The sequence below is a fragment of the Rhamphochromis sp. 'chilingali' genome (assembly GCF_963969265.1).
Source record: "Rhamphochromis sp. 'chilingali' genome assembly, chromosome: 22".
Classification (NCBI taxonomy): domain Eukaryota; kingdom Metazoa; phylum Chordata; class Actinopteri; order Cichliformes; family Cichlidae; genus Rhamphochromis; species Rhamphochromis sp. 'chilingali'.
Genome location: NC_137950.1, coordinates 10,465,335 through 10,488,986, shown reverse-complemented (window position 1 = coordinate 10,488,986; position 23,652 = coordinate 10,465,335). Strand labels below are relative to the sequence as shown.

General features: G+C 39.4%; 4 protein-coding genes across 9 annotated transcripts in view; 2 read left to right on the top strand and 2 right to left on the bottom strand.

Moving 5' to 3' along the window:
* arhgap17a (Rho GTPase activating protein 17a) overlaps positions 1-860 on the bottom strand; it is a 34,849-nt gene extending 33,989 nt beyond the window's left edge. For all 6 annotated transcript variants that reach the window (XM_080872489.1, XM_080872490.1, XM_080872493.1 and 3 more), the window contains exon 1: positions 315-860. In XM_080872489.1, the coding sequence (XP_080728615.1) occupies positions 315-367 (53 nt within the window). In that variant the 5' untranslated portion in view covers positions 368-860. The remainder of the gene's footprint in view (positions 1-314) is intronic.
* Positions 861-4,575: 3,715 nt separating this feature from the next.
* On the top strand, positions 4,576-11,651 carry lcmt1 (leucine carboxyl methyltransferase 1). The gene is made up of 11 exons (XM_080872222.1): positions 4,576-4,911; positions 5,198-5,289; positions 5,477-5,598; positions 5,748-5,824; positions 6,511-6,572; positions 6,683-6,785; positions 8,444-8,564; positions 8,763-8,864; positions 9,244-9,335; positions 10,790-10,887; positions 11,115-11,651. Exons 1-11 carry the CDS (start codon positions 4,826-4,828, stop codon positions 11,135-11,137), a joined length of 978 nt encoding a protein of 325 aa, XP_080728348.1. The 5' UTR covers positions 4,576-4,825; the 3' UTR covers positions 11,138-11,651.
* A 211-nt stretch (positions 11,652-11,862) lies between these two features.
* Positions 11,863-22,370, top strand: LOC308391136 (uncharacterized protein). The gene is made up of 10 exons (XM_080873605.1): positions 11,863-12,490; positions 12,909-13,035; positions 13,859-14,067; positions 14,779-14,913; positions 15,505-15,515; positions 19,936-20,200; positions 20,962-21,088; positions 21,177-21,391; positions 22,035-22,169; positions 22,255-22,370. Exons 1-10 carry the CDS (start codon positions 12,219-12,221, stop codon positions 22,295-22,297), a joined length of 1,539 nt encoding a protein of 512 aa, XP_080729731.1. The 5' UTR covers positions 11,863-12,218; the 3' UTR covers positions 22,298-22,370.
* Positions 22,371-22,624: 254 nt separating this feature from the next.
* hbae5 (hemoglobin, alpha embryonic 5) overlaps positions 22,625-23,652 on the bottom strand; it is a 1,080-nt gene continuing 52 nt past the window's right edge. Inside the window, exons 1-3 of the mRNA XM_080872072.1 lie at positions 23,546-23,652; positions 23,073-23,280; positions 22,625-22,834 (exon numbers count right to left, since the gene is read on the bottom strand). The exon at positions 23,546-23,652 is cut by the window's right edge and continues 52 nt beyond it. Of these exons, the coding sequence (XP_080728198.1) occupies positions 22,706-22,834; positions 23,073-23,280; positions 23,546-23,640 (432 nt within the window). The 5' untranslated portion in view covers positions 23,641-23,652 and the 3' untranslated portion in view covers positions 22,625-22,705. The remainder of the gene's footprint in view (positions 22,835-23,072; positions 23,281-23,545) is intronic.

Sequence of the window (23,652 nt, the reverse complement as noted above, 5' to 3'; positions counted from 1 at the left end):
CTAAATCAGTTCAGCCTTAAGAGTTTTTCATCCTTCAGTCTGGTTGTCAAACGATTCATTCATGAAACCTGCTCTACTTGCCAGTGTAGCCTTTCCTTTTATTAGGTTTTTTTTAAATTAATATCAGTTCATGTGACTCTCTTTCTTTGAATTTCACAGTCAGAACTGCTACCAAACAAGTTGGTGTTAATTTACAATAAGGTTAAGAGTTAAATTCCGGTCCAACAAGCTTTAGAAAGCTGCTCAGAACAGCTAGAAGAAAAGTGTGTCTGCTAGTTCGCCTGTAAAGCTTCGGAGCTGAACACAATACTTGCCTGCCGACTGTTTGATTGGCGAGCTGTTTCATCCGATTGAACTGCTTCTTCATTTTCGCTCCCTTGCCAGTTTAGTCGTCCGAAGTTAAGCTTCAAAACCGGCCTTTGGTTTGTCATGAACTTCACAAGGGGGCCTCTCCCAATTTTCCAAGCTGTCGCTATGACAGGGAAAAACAAGCGAGAGCCATTGAGCCCAAAGCCAATTAAAAATAGTTCGTAGCCGAGCTAGCCCCCCGAGCTAGCCCTTCCCAAGTGGAAATTCTAGGCAAAAGTTCCCGCTGGGGGCGACGGCATGACCCGCGAACCTCCTTTTTAGTATCCTTGCGTGCATTAAAGTCCCAAAGTAACCCGTGGCTAACTTTCACCGGCTCCGGCGGCTTTTCATGGCTCCTCTCGGTTGCTGGCTTGTCTGTTAGCCGAATAGCTAACACTGTTAGGGGAGCTGGATAATCCGTCGGCCGCTTTTTTCCACCAGAGCACAGCAGATGACTGAGAGCTGAATGCGCAGCAGCAGCACCTCACCTCTGCCACTGCCAACACACACACACACAGCGGCAGGAAGTAACGTAAGTGCACGGCCAGCATCTGCCAGGCAGCACCACCTCCACCTGGACACTGCCAGGAGAAACCTACTCAAAACAATGCCCTCCTAAACTAAAACACCAGGATGTTTGTTTGTTTTTGTTTTTCATTTCTATCACTAATATTAGTATAGTGGGAAATGGGGGAAGGGGGGGGGGGGGTACAAAGGGCTTCTAGCAATATATTTATCACTATCATATAATATCACTAATATAGTGAAAATTAAAAAAAACAGACACATTTTTGGTTTTAGCTCAAATGGGTTGAATGCACTTAAACCTTGTGGATCTAGTTAATATAAAGCATCTAGGAGTTTGCTCACAGGGTTTCCACATAGAACCACATTCATTTTGTTCAACCTTCTTTCCTCTTCCCAGCAGCTTAAAATGGTTTAAAAAATAGTATCTACAATGGTGTGAAAAAGGAAGCTTTCTTTCTTCAGTCAGTTCTGTGAAAAACTAAGTGCAAGTGATTGAGCCGCTTGTAGAGCTACCTTTAGGAGCAGTAATTTCAGGTGTTTGCTTTCTGTGTGAGTTTATCAGTCTCTTGCATATTTGTTGGGGAGGTTTGGCCCAAACCTCTTTACAGTGTTGTTTCAGTTTATTGAGGTTTGCAGGCTGTTTCTTATGCTCAGCTCTCTTGAGATCCCGCCACAGCACTTCAGTCAGGCTGAGTGATTGCAGCACCTTTCCTTCCTGTTTCAGTCTTTCTGTTGGAGCTCATATTTGACTCCAGATATTTGCATGTACAGAGGAGTTCACGGCCGACTAAATGACTGCAAGGCTCCCAGATCCTGTGTCTATAAAACAAGCCCAAATCGCCCCTCCACCACCGTGCTTGAAAGCTGGTCTGAGGTGTTTTTGTGCTTGTTCGGGTTTTGCCAAACACGGCACTGTGCATTATGGCCAGACATCTCCACTTTGTTCTTGCCTTGTTCCAAAAGTCTTGTGGTTTGTTCAGATGCAACTTTGGAAACCTAAACCATGCTTCCATGTTTGTTTGTTTGTTTGTTTTCTTGGGGGGGGGGGGGGGGTAGAAAGGGCTCATGGCAACCTTTCCAAACAAGTCATACTTGTTTTTTTCTAATTGTACTGTCATGAACTTTAATATTTAATGAGTTACTGAAGCCTGCAGAGTCTAAGATGTAGCTCAAGGGTTTTTGTTTTTCAGTTTCTCTGAGCATTGCACGGTTTGACCTCGGAGTAAATGTGCTCTCTTGTGGTATTATGTTAATGCACCTGAATGCTCCAGACCTACAAACTGCCAAAACAGAGGTGCTCACACTTGCTAATGGCCAGTGAATCAAGTGCATTAGCAGCTGGCTCCTTCTGACCCTCTTAATTCCAACAGAAGTAGTTGAGGGTGTGCTTAAAAACCTTCTTTGTTTCACACAACTGTAGATTTAACTTTGTTAGCTTGTTTGTGAATTTGTAAATATTTCCTGCTTTATGTTTCCTGCAGGCTTGAAAGCCCTCTATATGCTCATTCACGCAGTGTATTTTTTTGGCCGATAATTTGTTCTACTGTAAAACTTAAAACTATAGGAATTTGTTTTAAGTTCCAGTAATGAACTTTGACTCCAGTAATGTTCCTTTTCTTTAACATGAAGATGGACCACATCATTAACTACAGTCACACCACCAAAAATTCACTATGCAAAATCTAATAAAAGTCTCCAGACTCATTGTATTTAAGCAAAGGAAAAAAAGACTTAATTTAAACTGGCAGGACAGATAAGAGCCTTTGGTTTGCTGCTTTCCTAAACGACAAGTCACTAAAATCTAAAGAAAAAAACATATTACCATTTGAATATATTCTGACCTAAGCCAGTCAAAAATACAATAAAAAAGTTTCACTGACCTGAAACAAAAGAAATTAGGCACATTATAAAACAAAAAGATAAGGAAAAAATGCAAGTAAAGATGGGACTTTCCACAAAGACCAGTGACTAAACAGCTTGGAAGTGAAAAAAATGGGAGCAGGGTATGCAGCTGCTGCAAAAGACACTTTCAAAGCTGTTGATATTACAGACTTTTTATGTGGCTTTATGTTAATAATAATTAGGAATTTCATTCAACTGATAAAGATCTACTCTTTTAACGTGGCTTCCAGGGTTTAATGATCTCAAATTTATGTCAAACCCACCAAGAATGAACACAAAAGATGTTCTTTCTAATAAATAAATAAATAAAACGAAAGCAATGACAATACACAGAAAGAGATGGATTTTACAGGAAGCATTGGCATCACCAAGTCTGGGAATGGAGCCCACATCCTTTTTGCTATGCAGCAATAAAAAAGGCTATATATTCACCCTTAATGCCATTCAACTCAAGTAACCGACACCAGTGAAATGGCTCCAAAAGACTTATGCCAAGAGCCAAATGCATTACGCTTCTGTAAGATCGAAACTGTGGATTTTAAAGATTTGCCACTGAGCTGTTCATTAATGCAGTCATGTGGATTGTTCGGAAATCACTCTGACAGTATCAGACTGTTTAATGCAAACCTCACAGCTGCTTATTACAGTCTTTGTCTCATGATCTCAGCAGCTGTACACTTCCTGTGCAGAATTCAAAAGGATTAATTGTCTGATCATCTGAGTGACATTCGGTGTCCTCAGTGAGACTGACTTTAACGTGGTGGGATTTCCCTTTCAGTTTGCCCACACCTGTGTCAGAGGTCCAATTTCATATGTTATTGTTCTGCATATGCACGCCTACGTGCTTATTTAACTCTTTTGATCGTTGTGGTTTTGTTAGTGTTATCCTGTAAGAGCTGGTTTACCTCACACACCTTTTTTTTCTTCCAGCTGTCCCCTGTAGGGGTCGCTACTGCGGATCATCTGCCTCCCATCTGAACCGATCCAGAGCTTTCTGTCACACCAGCCCTCTGCATGAACGTCCTCTCTGGCAGCTCCAAATTTAACATATTTTGTCTAGGGTATCATCCGATGAAGAAGATATCTCAAACATACGTAATAAAAAATGTCTGAACATTTTTGTGTCGACTGTCATGTCTAATTTATTTATAGCCTATACCACACTGAAACAACAGAAGCTGACCCAAAGTGCTTCAAAGACAGGTGCATTTGGATCCCAGGTCTCAAAATAAATAATAAATAAATAAATAATCCAGTTTCAAAATATTTCAAGGTGTTTCCCCCCATGTATTAACTAATTATTATAGAAACTAACAATCACAGTGATTCAGTGGCCCATTAAAATGTGTCAAAAATGTGCTAATTGGTCATGATTCATCTCATAAATCACGACACACCGTTCTCCCCTGCATAAGTGGTCTTTATACGTTAAAGGTATTAATGTTGGTATTGGTATTGTCTGTACTGACCCTCTATTTATTTGGTATATTGTGGAGGTAAGCATCAACGACACAGCTCTCAGTTCTCACTCCTTCTTTATTCGTCTCCAACATCAACTGCGCATATCGCGCCACAAAACACAGGAACACACTTCCTCTACACTGGGTGTGAGTGGAGCCCTCTAGTGGTCCACCACAATATGATCAATACTAACATTTGCAGTACTGCACAAAAGTACTGCAGCACTCTACGTTGCTTTTTCCCCCCTTTAACCTCTCGAGGTTTATTTCCTCCTTTTTCAAAATAAGAGCACCTGTAGTACTCTTAATCTGAAAAGCAAACCCAAGCCGGAGGTGATTATATTTTGCTTCCGGGCAGTTGTTTATTCATACATTTTCAGCTCCAAGTAGTTTGTAAATAGGCAGCGATATTTATAACCTCGTTACGTACCGGTTATTATTTCTGCCATCTCGTAACTTGCAGGCTTTTCACCAGGACTTCCGCCTCCCGACTACGCTCGCGGTGTTTTCTCTGCAGTTTTACTAGTTAGCTTGTAGCAGGTAACCAGAGCCCAGCAGGTGGACGAGCAGCAGGACGGGAATCACCAATGGCAGCTCGGCAACCCTTCACAGACACGGACACTGCTGATGAAGCAGTGAGGGCGACGTGTGACGATGCAACCACATGCAAAAGGTAACAACATCATTTGGAGTCAGTAAAGGTAACGTAAGGCGAAGAAGTCAAAGGCTAAAGCTCATTCTGCATGAGTCAGTTACCCTGATATTTCAATGCTATCGTTATTTACAGCAACACCATTGAAATACAGAAACTCCTCTCTGGTTGTTGTTGACACAACTAGGCTGTTTAGTAGTATTGTTTGTGGGGTTTCTATCATAAGCATCAATTTAATATTTCAATGAGTAATCTGGCTTTGAATGTATGACACAGCTTCATGTAGTATATAAAATCTATGTTATAGGTTTGCTACCAGTAAAGGCTACTGGAAGGACCCTTATATCCAATACTTTGTAAGATCTGTAGGAGACCGAAAGGCCCCTGAAATCAACAGAGGCAAGTAATGAAGCAGCTTTCCTTAAAACCACGTGGCCTTTTATAGCTTGTTGGACAATCTCTGTCTAGTATTTGTAATATAATTTCATAATTTGTCATTTAACATATAAGCTGGTGAAATATAACCAGCTCATAACACTTGTTGTACAGTTTAGTTAGTTTTTGCGTGTCTCATGTGATTTGACAGGTTACTACGCCCGTGTGCAGGGAGTGAACCACCTCCTCGATGCGTTTCTAAGGAAAACACAGTGTGACTGTCAAGTCATCAACCTGGGTGCTGGACTGGATACCACATTTTGGAGGCTAAAGGTTTGCAAGCAATCAGCTTGCTCTAAATCTGATTTTCATTAATCTGTGACTTTAATCATGTCTCATGTTGTGACGTGACTGCATCCAAATACCTTCTATTTGCCCTCAAAAAACTTACTGCTAATCTTGAGTGTTTATATGTGTTATAGGATGAAAACCTCATGCCACGGAAGTTCTTTGAAGTTGACTTTCCAACTGTTGTGGCAAGGAAAATACACAATATAAAGTAAGACAACGTGATTTTTCTGCTGTATTCCAGTCTTTAAAATTCTAAGTTTGAACTTGCATATTAGTCATCGTTTTAGGTTTAATTATCTTAATTTATATCCATTAAATATATAACAAGATCACACAAGGCTGAACCTTTTGTGCATGCATGCAAGAATCAAATGCCTGGATCTGGGATTTTTCTAGGGGAATGAAGCGAGCCTCATTCAATGATATTTGCATACAGAATGGTTCTTATAACCTCCTCTGCGGATTTAATTATGACTAAATGAAAGGAAAGGGAATGTCATGTTTATATTGGTTTCTTTGGTGACTGTAATGTAGAGGAGCGATCCATAGAGGGAGCTAGAGCCTCTTGTTTCATAAAAAAGATCATTTACAGCTGGGCCACAAAAGGGCTGGAGTAACATCGTAACTGTATTTGCAAAACAAATCAGCCTGTAAGAAAAATTTAAACGCCACATTAATTAATTTACTAACAGGGAATTTGAGTTGAAAAATACACTAAAAGCTACATGCACTTAATGAACTAATAATTATATAGTTCTGATTTGTATATTTATAATGTATAAATACATTTTTAACACTTTGGAACTGAAAATCTCTGCTAGTTTGTATGAACACCTGGATACTTATTTACTGCTGATATTCTGTTTTAATTATGACTTTGCTTTCTTTGATTAGGACAAAACCTCCTCTGTCCAAACCCATCATCGAAACCCACTCAACAGACTCCTTACTGCTAGGTACGCAGTAACTGGTGCAGTTATTTTGGTATCCAGATGATGCTTCAGTGGCTTTAAATACCAATTATATGACTCCAACTCTTTCTAACTGTGGTTCTGTCTTTCTCCAGATGCCCACAGCCTCGAATCAGATCGTTACTGTATCATTGGGGCGGACCTCAGAGACATCTCCAGTTTGGATGAAAAACTGAAAAAGTTTCAACTTAACCCAGAGTATGTGTTATACATTTTTGTATTTTATCTCTTAAATGGAAAAATCTATTTTAAAAAAGCTCCCTATCATTCCACTTTATTAGTACCTTTTACAGCTCTCTATCAGTTGTAATTTGTTTTCGCTCAGGGCCTCAAGAATTGCAGCTTATCTCTTTGTTGTGTGTAAGTAGCTGAAGATAACAAGAGGCACCCTACTGATGTGTGTGGCTGCAAAGCAGATGGAATGTCAACCTTCTGCAGCTTGCATGCCACGCCCATAAGGCACGCTTGAGTATGAAACACTAAAACTCAGTCAGACTTAAAATGCGTCTGTATGCTTAGTCATGGTTTTGCTTACATTCTGCTAAACATGCTAACTCGGGGAGCTAGCATGACTCATGAACAGCAGATCTGAGCGCTAATTTGTTCTATTGCGAAACGCGACATGGAAGATTCATTTTAACCGCCATAGTTGTAGTTTATTTATATTATTGTGTTTCTTTGTATGCCACACACCACTGCATTTACAGGTACATGACACATACAACTCTGCAACACACAAAAAGAGCCAGCGAGAAACACAAGCAAAAGTTTTGTCCCTTTAGAAATGATCATTTAAAAATTGCATTTGTGAAACATGCAAGTGTGACACATGTCTCAAATAAATACATTTTAAAAGAAATATTTTACACAGCACTGTAGATTATTTATGACTTATTACAAATGAGCTTTTTTAAGTTTAAAATTATGCAGGATTCTGTTTAAGATCTGTAGAAAAAAATGTTTGAAATAAGAGTTTAGAATATTGTGTCTTGCACTTCCTGTGCGTTAGGAGCCCAAAACTCTTAGTAGAACCATGAGGTCACTGAGCAATTGGGGAGCCTGTAAACGATGTGCAAAATGTACGTTCTTATCTCTTGCGCACAGAGATTCCTACAGATTTTCTGAACTTTTTGATGTTACTGCCATCAAAAAACGTTTTTCTTACAATGCTACATTTTCTTACTGTGACATTTCTGTGTTCTATTGTGAATAAAATATGGGTTTGTGAGATTTGGAAATCATTTGCTTTTTAATTTTTCATTTACATTTTACACAGTAATTGGCTTTATAAATGAAACACAAAGAACCTTAACAGTGGTGTGCTTTTATGGTTTCCTGTTCTGTCTATTATATGAATGTGTACCTCATAATAGATTATTCATTTTTAAGTTATTGTGTTATTGTGGTTGCCTTTACAACCTTAGACACCACTTTAATACATTTTTTTTTATGAGGAATCTTTACAGCCACCTTCTATCCTTCAGCTGTTTGATATTTAGATTTCAGCTGTAGCATCACTTTACCAGTTGTGTTGAATGAAAATAGGGCATAGAGAGATAAGACAAGGACATTTTTGCAGCAGGGCCAGTGGACCTTTTCGAGATAGCTGGGAACTTTTTTTTTTTTGGCCTAATTTACTATTGAAAGCTTGCATAAGAACAGGAAGCTGTTTTTTCCCCATCTACCAGCATTACAGGAATATGAGCACCTTCACTTTTTTCCACTACACTGGATTAAATGAAGACATTTCTGCACATTATATTCTTCTGCATGTGGATAAATGTTTTGTCTTTGCCGAGATCTCACTAAGTGCATTCTTGATATGTTGTTCTTTTACGTGCTGGTCTCGTCTCCAGGTTACCGACATTGCTTCTGTCAGAGTGTGTGCTGGTCTACATGACACCATCTCACTCCTCCAACCTTGTTCACTGGGCAGCAGAAACCTTTCACACTGCCATGTTCATCAACTATGAACAGGTAAACAAATTTAACAACTTCATAATTAAGTACTTGTTTTTTTTTTCCCAAGCATTAGTTGCAAATTCTTTTGTACCTTTCTAGTCATCAACTGTTTGCAACCTAAGTACGACACACTGAGTATTTGAAATGCTTCATGTAGATTGGAGCTGAGTAACAGGGAGCAAAATGTGATTTATGCGCTGTCTTTGTGTCCAGGTCAACATGAGCGATCGATTTGGTCAAGTGATGATCGAGAACCTGCAGCGTCGCCAGTGCACCCTGGCGGGAGTGGAGGCCTGCCAGACTCTGGACTCTCAGGTAACCTCCATCTCATCAGTGACTTTGTTAGCATCAATACACATCATGAGGGATTATGAGCAGGTTAACTAGCTGTCAAGTTTTAGACAGACCCCCAACAAGTTGAGTCCCCTCACTCAGCCTGGAGAAGGTTTTTTTCTCTTGTTAAAAATGAGTTTTTCCTTCCCACTGTTGCCAAGTACTTGCTCACATGGGGTCGGCTGATTTTGGAGGTTTTCTCTTTATTATTGTGAGGTCTTTACCTTACAATAATAAAGCTCCTTATATAAAATTGAATTGAACATCCAAGAGATGCTGTGTACACTAACAAATGACACTGCGTTGCTGGTTGTATTATTTATTTTGTTTTGGGAGGACATTAATTTGTCTTCGTTTGCAGAAGGATCGGTTTCTGAAAACTGGCTGGGAACACGTTGACGCTCTAGATATGATGACGGTCTACACTATGCTCCCTCAGGATGATGTGGCAAGGTAATGCAGGCAGTATCAAGAATCTTGAGGCAACTGTTGTTGCTATTTGGGGCTATATAAATGCTTTCTCTATGGAAGGATGGATATCTGCTTATCTGATATCTGCTATCTGGTCTGTGCTTCTGTAGAAATTACCCAAACACTTATTATGTAACTCTATGTAATGTTTGGTTACGTTATGTCATGGATGCACTAAAGTACTGTCAGAGTGCTGGCTCTGCACCAGCAATGGCTCTGCGTTGGTGGAAAAGAGTTTATTTTACTGTCTTTTTTTCCCCATCTCCACCTGTGTGTGGATGGTGGAGGGATTTCTAGTATTCAGGTCCTCTAACATATCAACATATAGCTGCTTTATTTATCTTGGTTAAATAAAGCAGCTCAGCTGTGCTGAAGCAGACAATTCTGAACTTATTTGAATGCTTTAAATGTTTATAACCCTTTTCACTTTTCCGATACGGATATTACAAGTTAGCTCATTTGCAGTTGGTAAATGGAAGTGCTGTGAATGCCGTGGCAGAGTCATGATTTACACATTTTGGTAAATTTCCAGGGCCATTTACCCGAAATTCGCTTCTTGTCGTCCATGAACTCGTGACCTTGCTGACTCATTAAAACACTCTTTTATTTCAAATCCTTCCCCTTTCTCCACCTCTCTGCTCTTTTCCCACAGTGCTTTCACTTCCTTATTTTACCATTATACATTTACACTGGATTAAGTAAGCAAATATATATTTAGCAAATCAAATGTTCCACATTTTTTCCTCATTTTCAGCTATGAATTCATCTTTATCTGTTTTTTTTTAAATATGGAAATGTTTTTAAAATTGTTTCACTTAATTATGTCTTATGTCTTTATATACATTAGTTGAGTTTTATGTGATTTTTAGCTCATTAAAGAATTTTTAAGCTTAATCTATATCTCCAGTTTTCTTATTGTCGATAGGTCCGGCTTTGGTGGTTACGTTTGATACTCGCCGAGCGTAGAGTGCACTTGCTCGGGTTCTTGTCTTGCTTCTTCATCTTAATCCAGTTAAATTGCGACTGTTACCATTTTATGCGCTAGTAAAGCTGCCAGTGAAGGCCAGTAAAGTTTGAAGTCCTGACATTATAATTGATGTCCATTTTTATGGATTCTCTGACTGGAGATAACGAGAATATTGAATATTGTATATGGAATGTTGTGGAGTTTTACTATGAGGAATTCATCTGGAAAAAGCCTCGGTGAAAGGTATTTATAGGATTGTTGCATTATCCAGTACTGTGAATCAAGCCCCCCCGATTTATTTATATTGTTTTTTGAGTGCAGCAATCTATTGAAACCTAGTTTGAAATCATTCAGTGTTGCTTCAGTTTAGCTTTTTTAAGGTCCCGCCACAGTCTACATGACTGTAGCTTCCTGAAATGAAAAGTCACATTTTAAGACAAAGTCTTGAGTAGATTTTCGTTTCTTTCAGAATTGAGCGTCTGGAGTTCTTGGATGAGAAGGAACTGTTGCAACAACTTCTTCAGCACTACAATATCTGCTGGGCCACCAAGGATAAGCTTAATCTGGGTAATGCACACTTTAATGTTAGCCTTATGAATGGACACGTAAGCTGTGAGAGGACATCAAAGTGACAGACGCTATGTTTCAGGATGTTCTCTGACTACAATGGTGACAAAGTGACTGTCAGCGTATTTACTTTGTCGTACTCGTGCGTGTTTTTCAGATCCCCCGCTCATCAGTTTGAATGTCTGCTGTGGCCATTAACAAGAACAGGTCATGTTCTCTTTCCACAGGTCTCTCTCAGTTGGCGTTTTGAGCATTAAATTGCGCCACTTTTTGTGTGTGTCCGCCAAAACCAACAGCGGGAGAAGACGTGTTAAAGGAGGCCTAAGGAAAGAGGAAGTCATTAATTCTCTGCCGAGCCCCGCATCTGGGATTCGTTCCGGTGTGAAAAGTCCCGGCCTCAGCAAAATGCAGTTTCACAAGCATCCTTGATATCCCTGTATGTGTCGAAGACATGATGAGAATTGTGAACATGTCCAAAACATCAACAAATCTGCTCTTGTGTGATGGAGATGAAAGAATGTATTAAGAATCACAGATGTTACTTATTTGTGCTTTCCTGATTTTCATGTGCCATTTTAATTTAATTTATTGACCAGATTATTACTTGCATGCCATAAATAGTGAAATACATACAAATGCTCGTTAATTTCACATTTACCTGCAAAATGTTGACCCTAGCTGAGAGAAAGTGACAGATTAGTTTGTTATTGATTATATTTGATGATCAATCAAGTGCAGATAATTAAAGAAAATCTTTTGTGTAAGATGTCGTTGAACTGTCAGTTATCTACTTTGTTATGGACGTCATATCTGAACGATTATGTTTAAAGCCTTGGCTTATCCAGAGTGCGTGCGATATTCTTGGGAGTGAACACCACGATAAGTTCTGAGAATTCTTGATTGCATTAATTGCGCAGGTAGACTTTGTGTTGGGTTGTATCATTGACTGATGACTTTATTTAGGGGACCTTATAGATCATAAAAGTTACTTATTTATTTGTATTGGTATCTGTAGGCTTATTGATGAGCTTAGGTTCAGCAATAAAAAAAAAAAAAACACAACTAAACATTGTGATTGTGTAACAGGACCTTCACCCTGACTACTTTGATGTTCCATGACAAGACTAATCATTTAACAAGCTCATCTTAAATATTTTGGCAGTATAAAAAATTGCAGGCAGGAGGGGCATCACAGCGAAAACGCATGGACGCATTTCCCTTTTGCATCATCATATGTGTGGCTTATATACAGAACTATATGCTGATCGTACTGTAGTCCACCAGTGGAAGTGGAGGGAGTCAAGCACAGGGCAGAAGGTTTCAAATACAGCATGTCAGGGCTAGAAAGTAAGACAGAGGTCTTCACAGTAACCGAAATGGGGGAGCCGAAGGTGGAGAAAGACATTGGCAACAGAAGTAAGATACGATGCAAATATGAGCTGTACGTGCAGCCCTGTCTGGCTGAGCTGTTGGGAACCTGCTTGTTCGTATTTGTGGGGTGTGCCTCTGTTATCGGGAACGTGGAAACGGGGGGTGTCATCCAGCCTGCCGTGGCACATGGACTGGCCCTGGGAGTGCTGATCACAGTGTTTGGACAAATCAGGTACAGATTTATTATATACTGTTTTTTCTTCTTGTTCTTACAGTATTAAAATAGAATTTTGGGGGGATTTTGGTTAGTGTAAAAGCAAAGAAAAAAGAAATTTATGGATATTTTTAGGATTTAGTGCTTAGAGTAAAAAGCCCTAACTTGTAGAAGTTGCTTTAATTTAAAGAGCATCTAGGTGTTGGAAACCACAGCAAAAAAACCCTTTTAAAAATATTCTGATGCATTTTTTTGTCACACTTTGTATTGCCTCAGTTTGATACAACAAAGGTAGCACACACATAAACACATTATTCAAATGCTCTTTTCATCCCACTCTATTCTTTGATCCTTTTTCATCTATTCATCCATTTTTGACGGACAGTTGTGACTGCTTGATCACTTTATAGACTAAAATTAATTCCAATTCTTGCAGTGGGGGACACTTTAATCCTGCAGTGTCGCTGAGCGTCTACCTGTGCGGGGGGATGAAGCTGATTTTGCTCGTACCTTACATCGTAGCTCAGATGGCCGGAGGAGTGGTTGGTGCTTTTTTGTCAAAGGTAAGATATAGTCTAAATAAAAGATGTCTAAATAAAAGATTCATTATAAGTCAAGATGTTAAATTTTGTCGTCAGTCTAATTGTTGATTTTTTTAACTAAATGCTAAAATGCAAAAAATGTTATTTCATGCACTGCCAGTGTGGAAAATTTGTTTTTCTTTGTAATCATTGGCCTTTAGATAGTGGTAAGAAGATGTCAACAATATGTTTAGGGTTTTATTTTGTTACAAATAGTTTTCTGTAAGTTGTGCAAATCACTATATATTTCATTTAATTATGTTATTTCTATATTTCAATGTAAAAGTTTAAAAAAACTTGCAATGCAGAAATAATAATAATTAATAAATGAATTAACTAATTAACTGATGGAGTGATATGTTTTAAAATCTGTAAAAATCAGTCAAAATGGGCTCTCAAGACTTGAATTTTCATTTTTTCATCATTTTTACTTTGATCTTAGTTTTGAGTAAGTCAGCGTTTGTTTATTCTGGCATGACTCTAATGTTTTGTCATGTAAAATGTGAATTTACAAGGTTATGTCATCATTTTTACATCATTGAACCCAATATTTTCGACTTGCTGTGTATAAATATGGATGACACACTATGACAGTTCAGAATTGTGATTTCTGATTACTTACCAAGCAGCACTTTGACTTCAAGATTGATAACATCATTGACTTGACCTTATCAAGACTGAGCCAAAAACATTTACCATACAAGATTGTAATTTAAGATCATTAAATGATATTTTGATTTACTGAAAAAAGAGTTAAGGTTCCAGTCATGTTATATCCTATGTGTTCTACTTGTTGTGCTTTTAGGCAGTGTATCCCTCTAATAACTATACCGCTTCCCTCGGAGGAGCCTTTAAAGTGGTCTCTGCTGACGCTGGTAGATCCACCCTGGTAGAAATGTTGTTGACCCTGATCCTCACCATGGTGGTGTGCCTGGGGGCCGTCAACAGGAGAACCCAAACAGACGGGGTTCCTTTTTGCATTGGCCTCACTGTGGCTGCCAACATACTTGCTGGGTAAGAATCTCAGGAGGAATCACTGGGAGCTAGACTCTGATCACTATTAGGGCATTGATAGGAGCCGTGGTTTCAGATTTAAAATAATAATAATAATAAAAAAAGGTCTACTTGTTTATTTTGTCCTGCTTTTGGTTGACTTTTGTAATAAGTACTGAAAAGGAGAAAAAGTAAAATTCAAAATGGCAGAACCTAAAGATACTGGTTCTTATTATAGCCCAGGGGGTCTCAGACTGTGGGGCAGTGCCACCTTGGGGGGTGTTGCTAATGGGGGGGAATGAAAGTGAAACTAGTATGATATGATAATATGATTTTTTTTTTTTAGGGAAAATAAACAAGAGCGTTCTACTGCTACTACATCATCTTTTTACTTTACTAAAATTAAACTTTTTTTTTTTTAACTTAAATCACTGATACAAATTAAAAGATGTAGGGTGTGAACTTCTTTCAGCTCATAAAGCAAGACATGGCAGCAAAGGTCTGAGAACCACTGGAACAGGTTAATCTCTGTTTCCTCTAATGTATCCTCATGAGTTTATTAACTTCGTCAAGTTTCCCTTTTAAATGAGTCTTTATGTCATGCACAAGCATGTGGACCATTATCCCATTGCTTGTATATCCTGTTTTTCTTGCATGAGAAGTGTGCTGCTGATCTGCATCACTGATCTCCAGCTGTATTAACGTGTTGGTTTGTCATGACTGTTATTTCAGAGGGACTTTGTCTGGAGCTTGCATGAACCCTGCCCGTGCCTTTGGTCCTGCCATGGCTGCCAACCACTGGGACAATCACTGGGTCTTCTGGGTTGGACCCGTTGCTGGTGCACTGCTAACTGTCAGCATCATCAGGTAAAGATTCAGGACATGTTATTTGCTTTTGCGTCCAAAAGTCAAACGTGCACATTTCACATATGTCTAGTATAGATTTGTAGTTCCTCGTAAAAAAGGCCATATTCATGTAGCATTGCAGTACTACTGTTGGGATGAAAGTGGGTGGCAAGTCAGTTCAAGTACGATAGTCAGCCACAATATTACGTTCACCTTTTTAAATACTCTTAGTATTTCGGTAGGTCTTATTTATTTATTATTAGTTACTTCTGCAAGGCCAATCATAATGCTTAAGTATTAAATCCTTCTTAACCATTTATAGACCCAACACACCTACTACACTGGAACTCCTGGGGTCTTATGAGAAACACTTTGCAGTTACATTAAGTCTCTCTAATGTTGTTTCTATTTAGATTATGCCTCTTTGAAGAATCTGTGTATTCAGAATACACACATCCTACAAAAGATGGAATATGTGTAAAAGGCACACAGTGGCTTTGTACCACATCATGTGCATTTTAGCAAATCTTTCTTAGATGAATGAAAGGTCATGACAATAAATGGATAATAAATGTGATGGAAACAACCAGTAAAGATTATCTTTTTTCGCAGGTTGTTGATCGGTGACCATAAAACTCGAGTTGTGCTAAAGTGAAGGCCTAATTCATTAAAGAGGACTGCAGAGACCACAACCAGTTGATGTGTATCTTGGCATCTTTTCCATTCGGATGGTCATACATTTCTCAGCAACATGGGAAGAATCTGTGCCTACAGATATCCACCATAACTGTTGGCTTCTATTGTTTGGCTGGAAAAAGTCCAGGCATATTTAACAATAAAAGTTTCTTTCAAACGCTCACACTGTCTGCTCTCTGCACTACTTAGTTGAGTCTTTTGTATTTGTTTGAATCAAAGTCCCACATGGCAAGGAGTATTTTAATAGTTTTATTACTTAAATGACGGTACAAGGACAGGCCAGTGGCTTAAAATATAAAGGCAGATTAGAATCATAAACTGGTGTACTTCGATCCAATGATACTTGAAACGTAGATTCTTTTTTTTCTTTTTTTTTAAGACAAAATACTCCGTTGCAAGTGAAAATTTCATAATCAAAATGAACAAAAGTCTTGAGTCACTCATTGTAAATCTCGTTGGGGAATTATTGAAACGTGCTAATACATGTTGATGAAAGACAGCATATAACGAAAAAACCTAGCTTGTACAATTCTGTTGAGTTTGAAAGTAAAAGGACTGCTTCTTATGTAGCGCTTTTATACTCTGCCTAGGTAGACCAGCCCATGACTGATAGTGTCCACTGTGTGTGTTTCTATACACGTATGCTTTTACTGCAGTGGTGGTGTGAGGTTAATAAATGAAGCCTTTGCCAATCAGATGCCTTAAACATGTTACTGCGTGGCAGATCAAAATCTGACTGTTCTTGTCTGTCTTCATAATTCCATCAATGTTGACAAGATCCTCAACACCACTGGCTCTCCAAACCATGACAGAGCCTCCACCTGTTTTACAGATGGCTGTAAGCACTCGCTGTTGGACCTCTCTCCTGACCTGCTTCAATTCTCAATTCAACACACCATAAAACCCGTTCCCGCCGTTTTTCAGTCCAGTTCTCGTGTAAGCTAGCATGCCTTAGCCTTTTCTCCCTCCTTTCCAGTCTCCAGTTTCCAGCCAGTCTTCCACAGAGACCATTTCTGATGAGGCTTCAGTGAACAGGCCTTTGTCAAATCTTAAGGACATGACTTTCAGATACTGTTCCCCTACTGTTGATTGTTTTTTAGGTTTTAGCCTGCCACTTCTTGTTTTTGTCCTCCACAGAATGCTGAGATATGTCAGGCTTTTAGCTAATAGCTCTTTGGTAATCAGCTTCGTGGAGCAAAACTATAATTTTATGCCCGTCAAACCATGTCAGCATCATTTAACTGTACAAATAGAAATAAATAATGTCTTGATGCATGCTCAATCATTCAGGTAAGTAAATCCCAAAAGGTTTGATTCTGTTCATCTGGACATAGCATTGCGCTACGCTGAAAATGCTATGTTGCGCTACGCTATGCTGAAAATGCTACGTCCAGATGAACAGAATCAACCTTTTGGAAGGAATAAATGATGTGTTTTTCAACAGGTTGCTATTAGCAAAGTGCCTAAAGATTTAAAATAGGTTATTTGTTAACTCGTGTTTTATGTGAAAACCCAACACTGGTTCATCCCTTGAGTTATGTGCTTTTTTAAGTGGTTAGATAAATCACGACTCACGAGTCAGTGTTAAGTGGCTCTGGTTTTCTCTGAAAATGCTCAGGTACAAGCAGTTGACTAAAAGTGAGTGAAAAAGCAGTCAATGTCCAAGAAAAACTTTGAAAGACCTTTAGGAAGCCCGGAGAACTTCCAGACCAAAAAACAATAAAGTCTGTCCTTGGGAGAAAGATATAAAAAAAGATAAAAAGAAATGAGACATTTGCACAGTACTGGATTTAAGATAGGAAAAAAGGTGGATGTACAATTACTCCGTTGAAGAATGCTGTCAATAGATGTGTTGTATAATACACATAACATTATAGTACAATCTTATCACTATAATCTTTTGATCTCCATCTCATAATCTTATCTAACCTCACTGTGAGATGTGATAAGATTGAAGAAACAGGTTGTACGAATTAAAAACAGAAATAGCAAACTTCAAGGAAAACAAGTTGGGTCGCAACACCTTCTAGTGTTTTGTAAGTAAGCTTTAGTCAATCAATCAATCAATGAAACAATCAAGAAATCTAACTTACTTATTTACTAAGTCCTATTGTGTCACGTACTGAACTGGAGGCTGCTATACATGTATTTATTTAATCACATTTGGACTACTGTAATTGATCATTTATAAGTCTAAGCAAAAACTCCCTGGAACATCTGCAGGTTGTTCAAAACGCTGCAGCAAGGCTTCTGACCAAAGTACTCGCATGTGACGCCATTGCTAATACAGCTCCATTGGCTCCATTTTAAGATTCTGGTTCTGACTTTTAGAGCTCTTCATGGACAAGCACCAGCTTAGATTATTGAACTTCTACAGCCCTGTGTCCCTAGCAGGTCCGTGAGGTCATGTGATCAGGGCCTATTTGTTATACAGCAGGGTTAGGCAACTCCAGGCCTCGAGGGCCGGTCTCCTGCAGGTTTTAGATATCACCCCGGGTCAACACACCTGAATCAAATGATTAGTTCATTACCAGGCATCTGGAGAACTTCAAGACATGTTGAGGAGGTCGTTTAAATTTTTTTAATTGGACACATCTAAAATCTGCAGGACACCGGCACTTGAGGCCTGGAGTTGCCCACCCCTGTTATACAGCAAACAAGGCTGTGAAATCAGGGAGACAGAGCTTTTGACACTGTGGCCCCCACATTAAGGAACTCTCTTCCTGTGAGCTTGAGATCTGTGGATTCAGTAGTCTCTTAAAAAAAAAAACCCCAACAACTTAAAAACTCATCTTTTTGGAATTGCATTTGGTTAATTTTTTGTCTTTGTTTTAAATGCCCTGGTATTTGTCACAGTATTCAGAAGCAGAACATAAGGTAAGGCACACTGATACAAAACTAAACATTAACCTAAACTGGGAGAACTAAAAAAACAACATGAAGAACCCTGACATGAAACTGGACAAGAAACTTGGAAACATGGCAAGAAACAACAGATGACCTGACAAGGAATGGATGAAAACAAACAGATTAAATACACACAGGAGGTGATCAGGGGAAGTAGAAACAGCTGACACAAATGAACATAACTACCTCACAGGGGAAAAGTAAACACATTGAACAGAGAAACAAGAGACGTTCAAAATAAAACAGGAAACAGAGAAATGAAGACGTGACACACAAGCTTGATGACATGTAACACGCAGACAAGAAATACGACATATTGACACTGAAGACAAGAGAAGACTTATAAATGTTATAAAAGTAGTAAAACGAGAATGAAACTCGACTAAATCCTAACTACTAGCGGCAACACAAGAACTTAACATATTTCCAACAATATAAGGAAACAAAAATACAAAACAAAGTCAAAACAGCACAGACCAACATTATGTTTTTTTCTTGTGAAGCACTTTGTGATCTTTGTCCTGAAAGGTGCTATATAAATAATATTTTTACTTACTTACTTTCTCAGTTCTTTTTATTGAATCCGTCGCGTCTCAGGGTCAATAGAGGGAAAGTATCAAAGTACTTGCAGCAGTGCATAAACGCTAAAAAAATGTCACACATATTAAAAAAAGAGGATTTGCCGAAAAAGAAAACGTCCCAATGGTTGATATATTGTCATATGACACTGTTTGATTATTTTCTGCTGTATTTGCACTGGCTGAGCTGCTTGTGTTATAAATTTGAGAAACAAGATTTTGATTCACGGTCAGATGCACGATTCTGACCGCTCTTTTCTCTTTGTTCTTTGTGACGTTTGGCCTCTTTGATGCCATTTGTCTATTAAATAATATAAATATGTTTCGGTACATACATGTTTATCTTAGTTTAGGATGTAATTAGTCTGACATAATCTAAAGTTCAGTGTTGTTATCCAAGAGTGTAAAATCCACCTACCCTGGACCATAACTTTCTGCAAAGTCTCTAATCTAGCTTATCTATATAGACGCTTGGCGATTGCTTTAGGTTTGGCAGGGGATGCAAATAAAGCAAAGACAATGATTGTTATGACAGAAGAATACTTTAACTCTGGAACTTGTGACCTCCACCCCTCCCTCATGCATCATTATGTTTTATGCGTTTTATGTTTTATTTTTTTTAAAGATGTCACTTAAGTGCACTCCTTCAAACACTGCCAAGCATGGCTGAACAGGTGTGAAGAACATTTATATGGCTCAATAATTCATTCTTTATGCTTTTATGACCAGTGATGCAATATGTTTGCAGTGTGCAGGTTATGGGGGATGATTATTAATAAACCCCAACACCTTGCAGCACCTTCGGCACTTCGGCACACTGGTCCGAGTACAGAGAAGCCAGCTGCAGGTGCAGGCAAATAAGGAGCGACAATGGGCGAGGAGCAAATTGAAATGGGAGATTCTGCTCTAATGGAGCCTATGAAGACTAAACCCGTGTTGAAACCTCAACCTAACAAATACGAGAGATTGTACCAGCCCTGCTTGGCTGAAATTGTGGGGACCTTGTTCTTTGTTTTCATCGGCTGTGTGTCTGTGATCGAGAACGTACCAGAAGCTGGACGGCTACAGCCAGCCCTGGTGCACGGTCTGGCTGTAGCCGTGCTGGTGGCTGTCATGGATAAAATCAGGTAAAGTTATTTATTAAGTCAAACGTTGGCATTTATGTTTTAGTTGTTGGATTGTTTGTTTGAATATCATTTATGTCAAACTTTAACCTTGGTTACTTGAAGGTTAAAGATAAAGTTCATTTACCTACCTTAAATCTTTTCAGGATATCTTTTGTAGATAAACGAGGCAGTGTATGTATGATTGATGCAAATAAATCAATTTAAAAAATCTAGAGGGTAAAGCAGGGATTTGACGTAGCGTGCCACATGACACATTTAATCCTTGTGATGTCTTTATATAAGAAAAGGAAGGTCAGTTTCGACAGCGCGTCACTGCAGAAAATGCAAGAAATCTGTCGGCATAACTCTTTGGGGTTAAATTGTTTGAATTAAATGTGTAAAATCACATAACAAATAACAATTTCTTATAGGTCATCGCCCAAACTATCCTGTAATTATAAAACAGACCATTTTTGTTAATGCACAGATTTATTTATTTGACTGTGGCTTCATTGTAACAAAAATAAATTTTTACAGTAAGTGACAAAAATAACTTTTCTGTCATTTCATTGTTAATCTATCACCTTGTTTTACTTTGAAGTAGCATGAGTGTTCATGGGGAGGTGTTTATCAGGAGTCTTTGCTGGCCCATTCTGGCCCCTGGGCCTTATGTTTGATAACTCTGGGTTAAAGGTTTACGGTGTAGACATTTACCAGATTTGAGTGGAGTTAGCTCAGTTTGTTCTCAACTTTGTCTTTGTTGCTCCTTTGCCTCCTCCCAGTGGCTCTCACTTTAACCCTCCCTTCACTGTTGCCATCTACCTGTGTGGAGGGATGGACCTGATGATGGCGGGGCTCTATATTGTCTGCCAGCTGATTGGAGGAGTGGTGGGAGCTGGAATGGCCAAGGTCAGTTGAAGGTTCAGCACCTTCACATCTTCTAAATGCATGTTTGAGTATCCTGTGAAATTTTCACCACAACTCTACTGTTTCATAGCTGATGACCCCTCCAGAACGCTTCATCAATGCCACGGGAGCAGCGTTTACTATCCTCAAGTCAGACAGCCAGCTGTCACGAGCCATATTCGGAGAGGTGGCCATGACCTGCCTGATAACTTTGGTGGTGCTGCTGGTGGCTGTCAATACCAGGACGAAAACCCCACTGGCTCCTTTCCTGGTGGGCTGTACGGTCATAATCAATGTCTTGGCAGGGTGAGACACAGGGCCCTGTCCAGCAGCGATCTTGGCTCAAGAGTTGGGAGTTCGCCTTGTAATCGGAAGATTGCCGGTTCGAGTCTCGGTTGTTGTGTCCTTGGGCAAGACACTTCACCCTTGCCTCTGTCAGTGCGCCCCAGGGCAGCTATGGCTACAATGTAGCTTGCCATCACCAGTGGGTGGATGACTGAATGTGTAAAGTGCTTTGGGGTCCTTAGGGACTAGTAAAGCGCTATACAAATACAGGCCATTTACCATTTTACCTGATCACAGGCAGGGCGGTGATATTAATTTGATAGCCTGGATCTTGTTCTTGCTATTTGCCTGTGGGATTCCCAGATACGTGTAGCTGTCCTCAACTTCTGCAATGTTTCCTTCTGGTAGTGCGATCCATGGTAGATCCTGCACTTGAAGATGACTTGTGCTATTGGCTTAAAATTGCCCTCTAGTGTTGTTCACCTGACCCATTAATAATATTGTAAAAATATATGATATCCTGGTCTGATTGCTTTTGGTGCTTTAGGCATATTCTAAAGTGTTTTGCATTATTGGCCTACTTAAGCAGGATTTTATATTGTGCTTAAGTAAATGATTTAAAAACTTGTTTTTCCTCTTGTTTAACTTTATCACTTATGTGCAGGGGTGATATATCAGGAACATGTCTAAATCCTGCCAGAGCTTTCGGTCCAGCTGTGGTGACCGGTTACTGGACTTACCACTGGGTGTACTGGGTCGGTCCCATTGGGGGAGGTCTTGTGGCCGCTGCTTTGGTCAGGTAAGAGAAGTTACACATAACTGGATTACTAAATTAAACCACAGGAATGATACACCAGTGTCACTGTCTCTTCCTGTTTTTGCAGGATCATTCTGGGTGATGATAAACTCCGAATCATAATGAAATGACTCCATTTACAGCTGTGGTGCAGGATTCAATATATCCATAAGCTCTGTCTTTCATTCCATATATTTAAAAAAGGGCATACTTTTGGATATTTCTTTTTGATACTGTTATTCCATGGCAGTTTGTAATCTATGGATTGTTGTTTAGTATAAAATAAATCAAGAAAAATACATAAAATCATTTTTTCTCAGTTCTTCCCCATAAAAAAGAACACTGCCATTTAAACTAAACTCTTTATTGGGACTTTTTTCTGCAGTGTCACGTGTGCAGGTGTGAAACGACACAGTGAGATATTTAAAAAAAGAAAAACACACACACACAGAGCAGGATTATTTTTGGCGACATGCTTTATTTTCGTTTTCCAACCATGATTTTAATGGTCACAAACTGCGCTTTTCACTGCCGACATCTCAACGGTATTTCTCAGAGAGACCCAGGGCCACGGCGGCCAAGAATTTGTCGAAGGCGACATGAGTTTCCGGGGTGAAATCTTTAGGGAACATAGTGGCGATCACCACCATAAGGGACTGAGCCAGCATCTGCAGAGAGAGGAAACAGTTTACACCAAATATATGAAGTTTGCTCGGTAGAAATCGCTTTTAATAAACAGACTGTTTGTTAGTACAAATGCATAGTCAATAAACTCGATCTTCTTAAGAACAATCTTTTCAATACGTTGGATTACTTTGTTACATAAATTAACCGTGCGTGAAATAGGAACAGACAATAACCTCTGTTTATAACTGAAATCGCAAATGCACATGATCCGCGTCTTACCTTGAAGTTAGATGGATCCACCCTCAGCTTGAAGGCGTGCAGCTCGCTCAGTTCCAGCAGGCCGCCTCTCAGGTTGTCAATCTTGGACACGGCCTCAGTGACTCCACCCAAGATCAGCTTTCCGTGAACCATCACGGGCTCAGAACCGGGAGTCAGGTCCGGCCAGTGGGAGAAGTAAGTCTTGGTTTGCGGATACACGAGGAGCATCCTGTGGAAGCAGAGATGAACATGGTGGGTCACAAGCTCCAGTGGCGCAATCGGTCAGCGCGCGGTACTTATAAGACAGTAGCCTGCAGAGTTATGCCGAGGTTGTGAGTTCGAGCCTCACCTGGAGCACGAGCTTATTTTAAGTAGTGGAAACACACATCTGAAGTGTGTTTAAATATTTGAGGCGACTGTTGCTGTAATTTGGCGCTGTATAAATAAAATTCAATTGAACTGAATTCAATAAAGAAGTGCCAATACAGCCTTACCTGCCCAAAGCTTCGCCTCCAACAGTATCCACAACCTTGGAGACCTTGGCCCAGAGTGCCTTGACGGCAGCCTTGTCTTTCTCAGTCAGACTCATGTTGGATCGGTT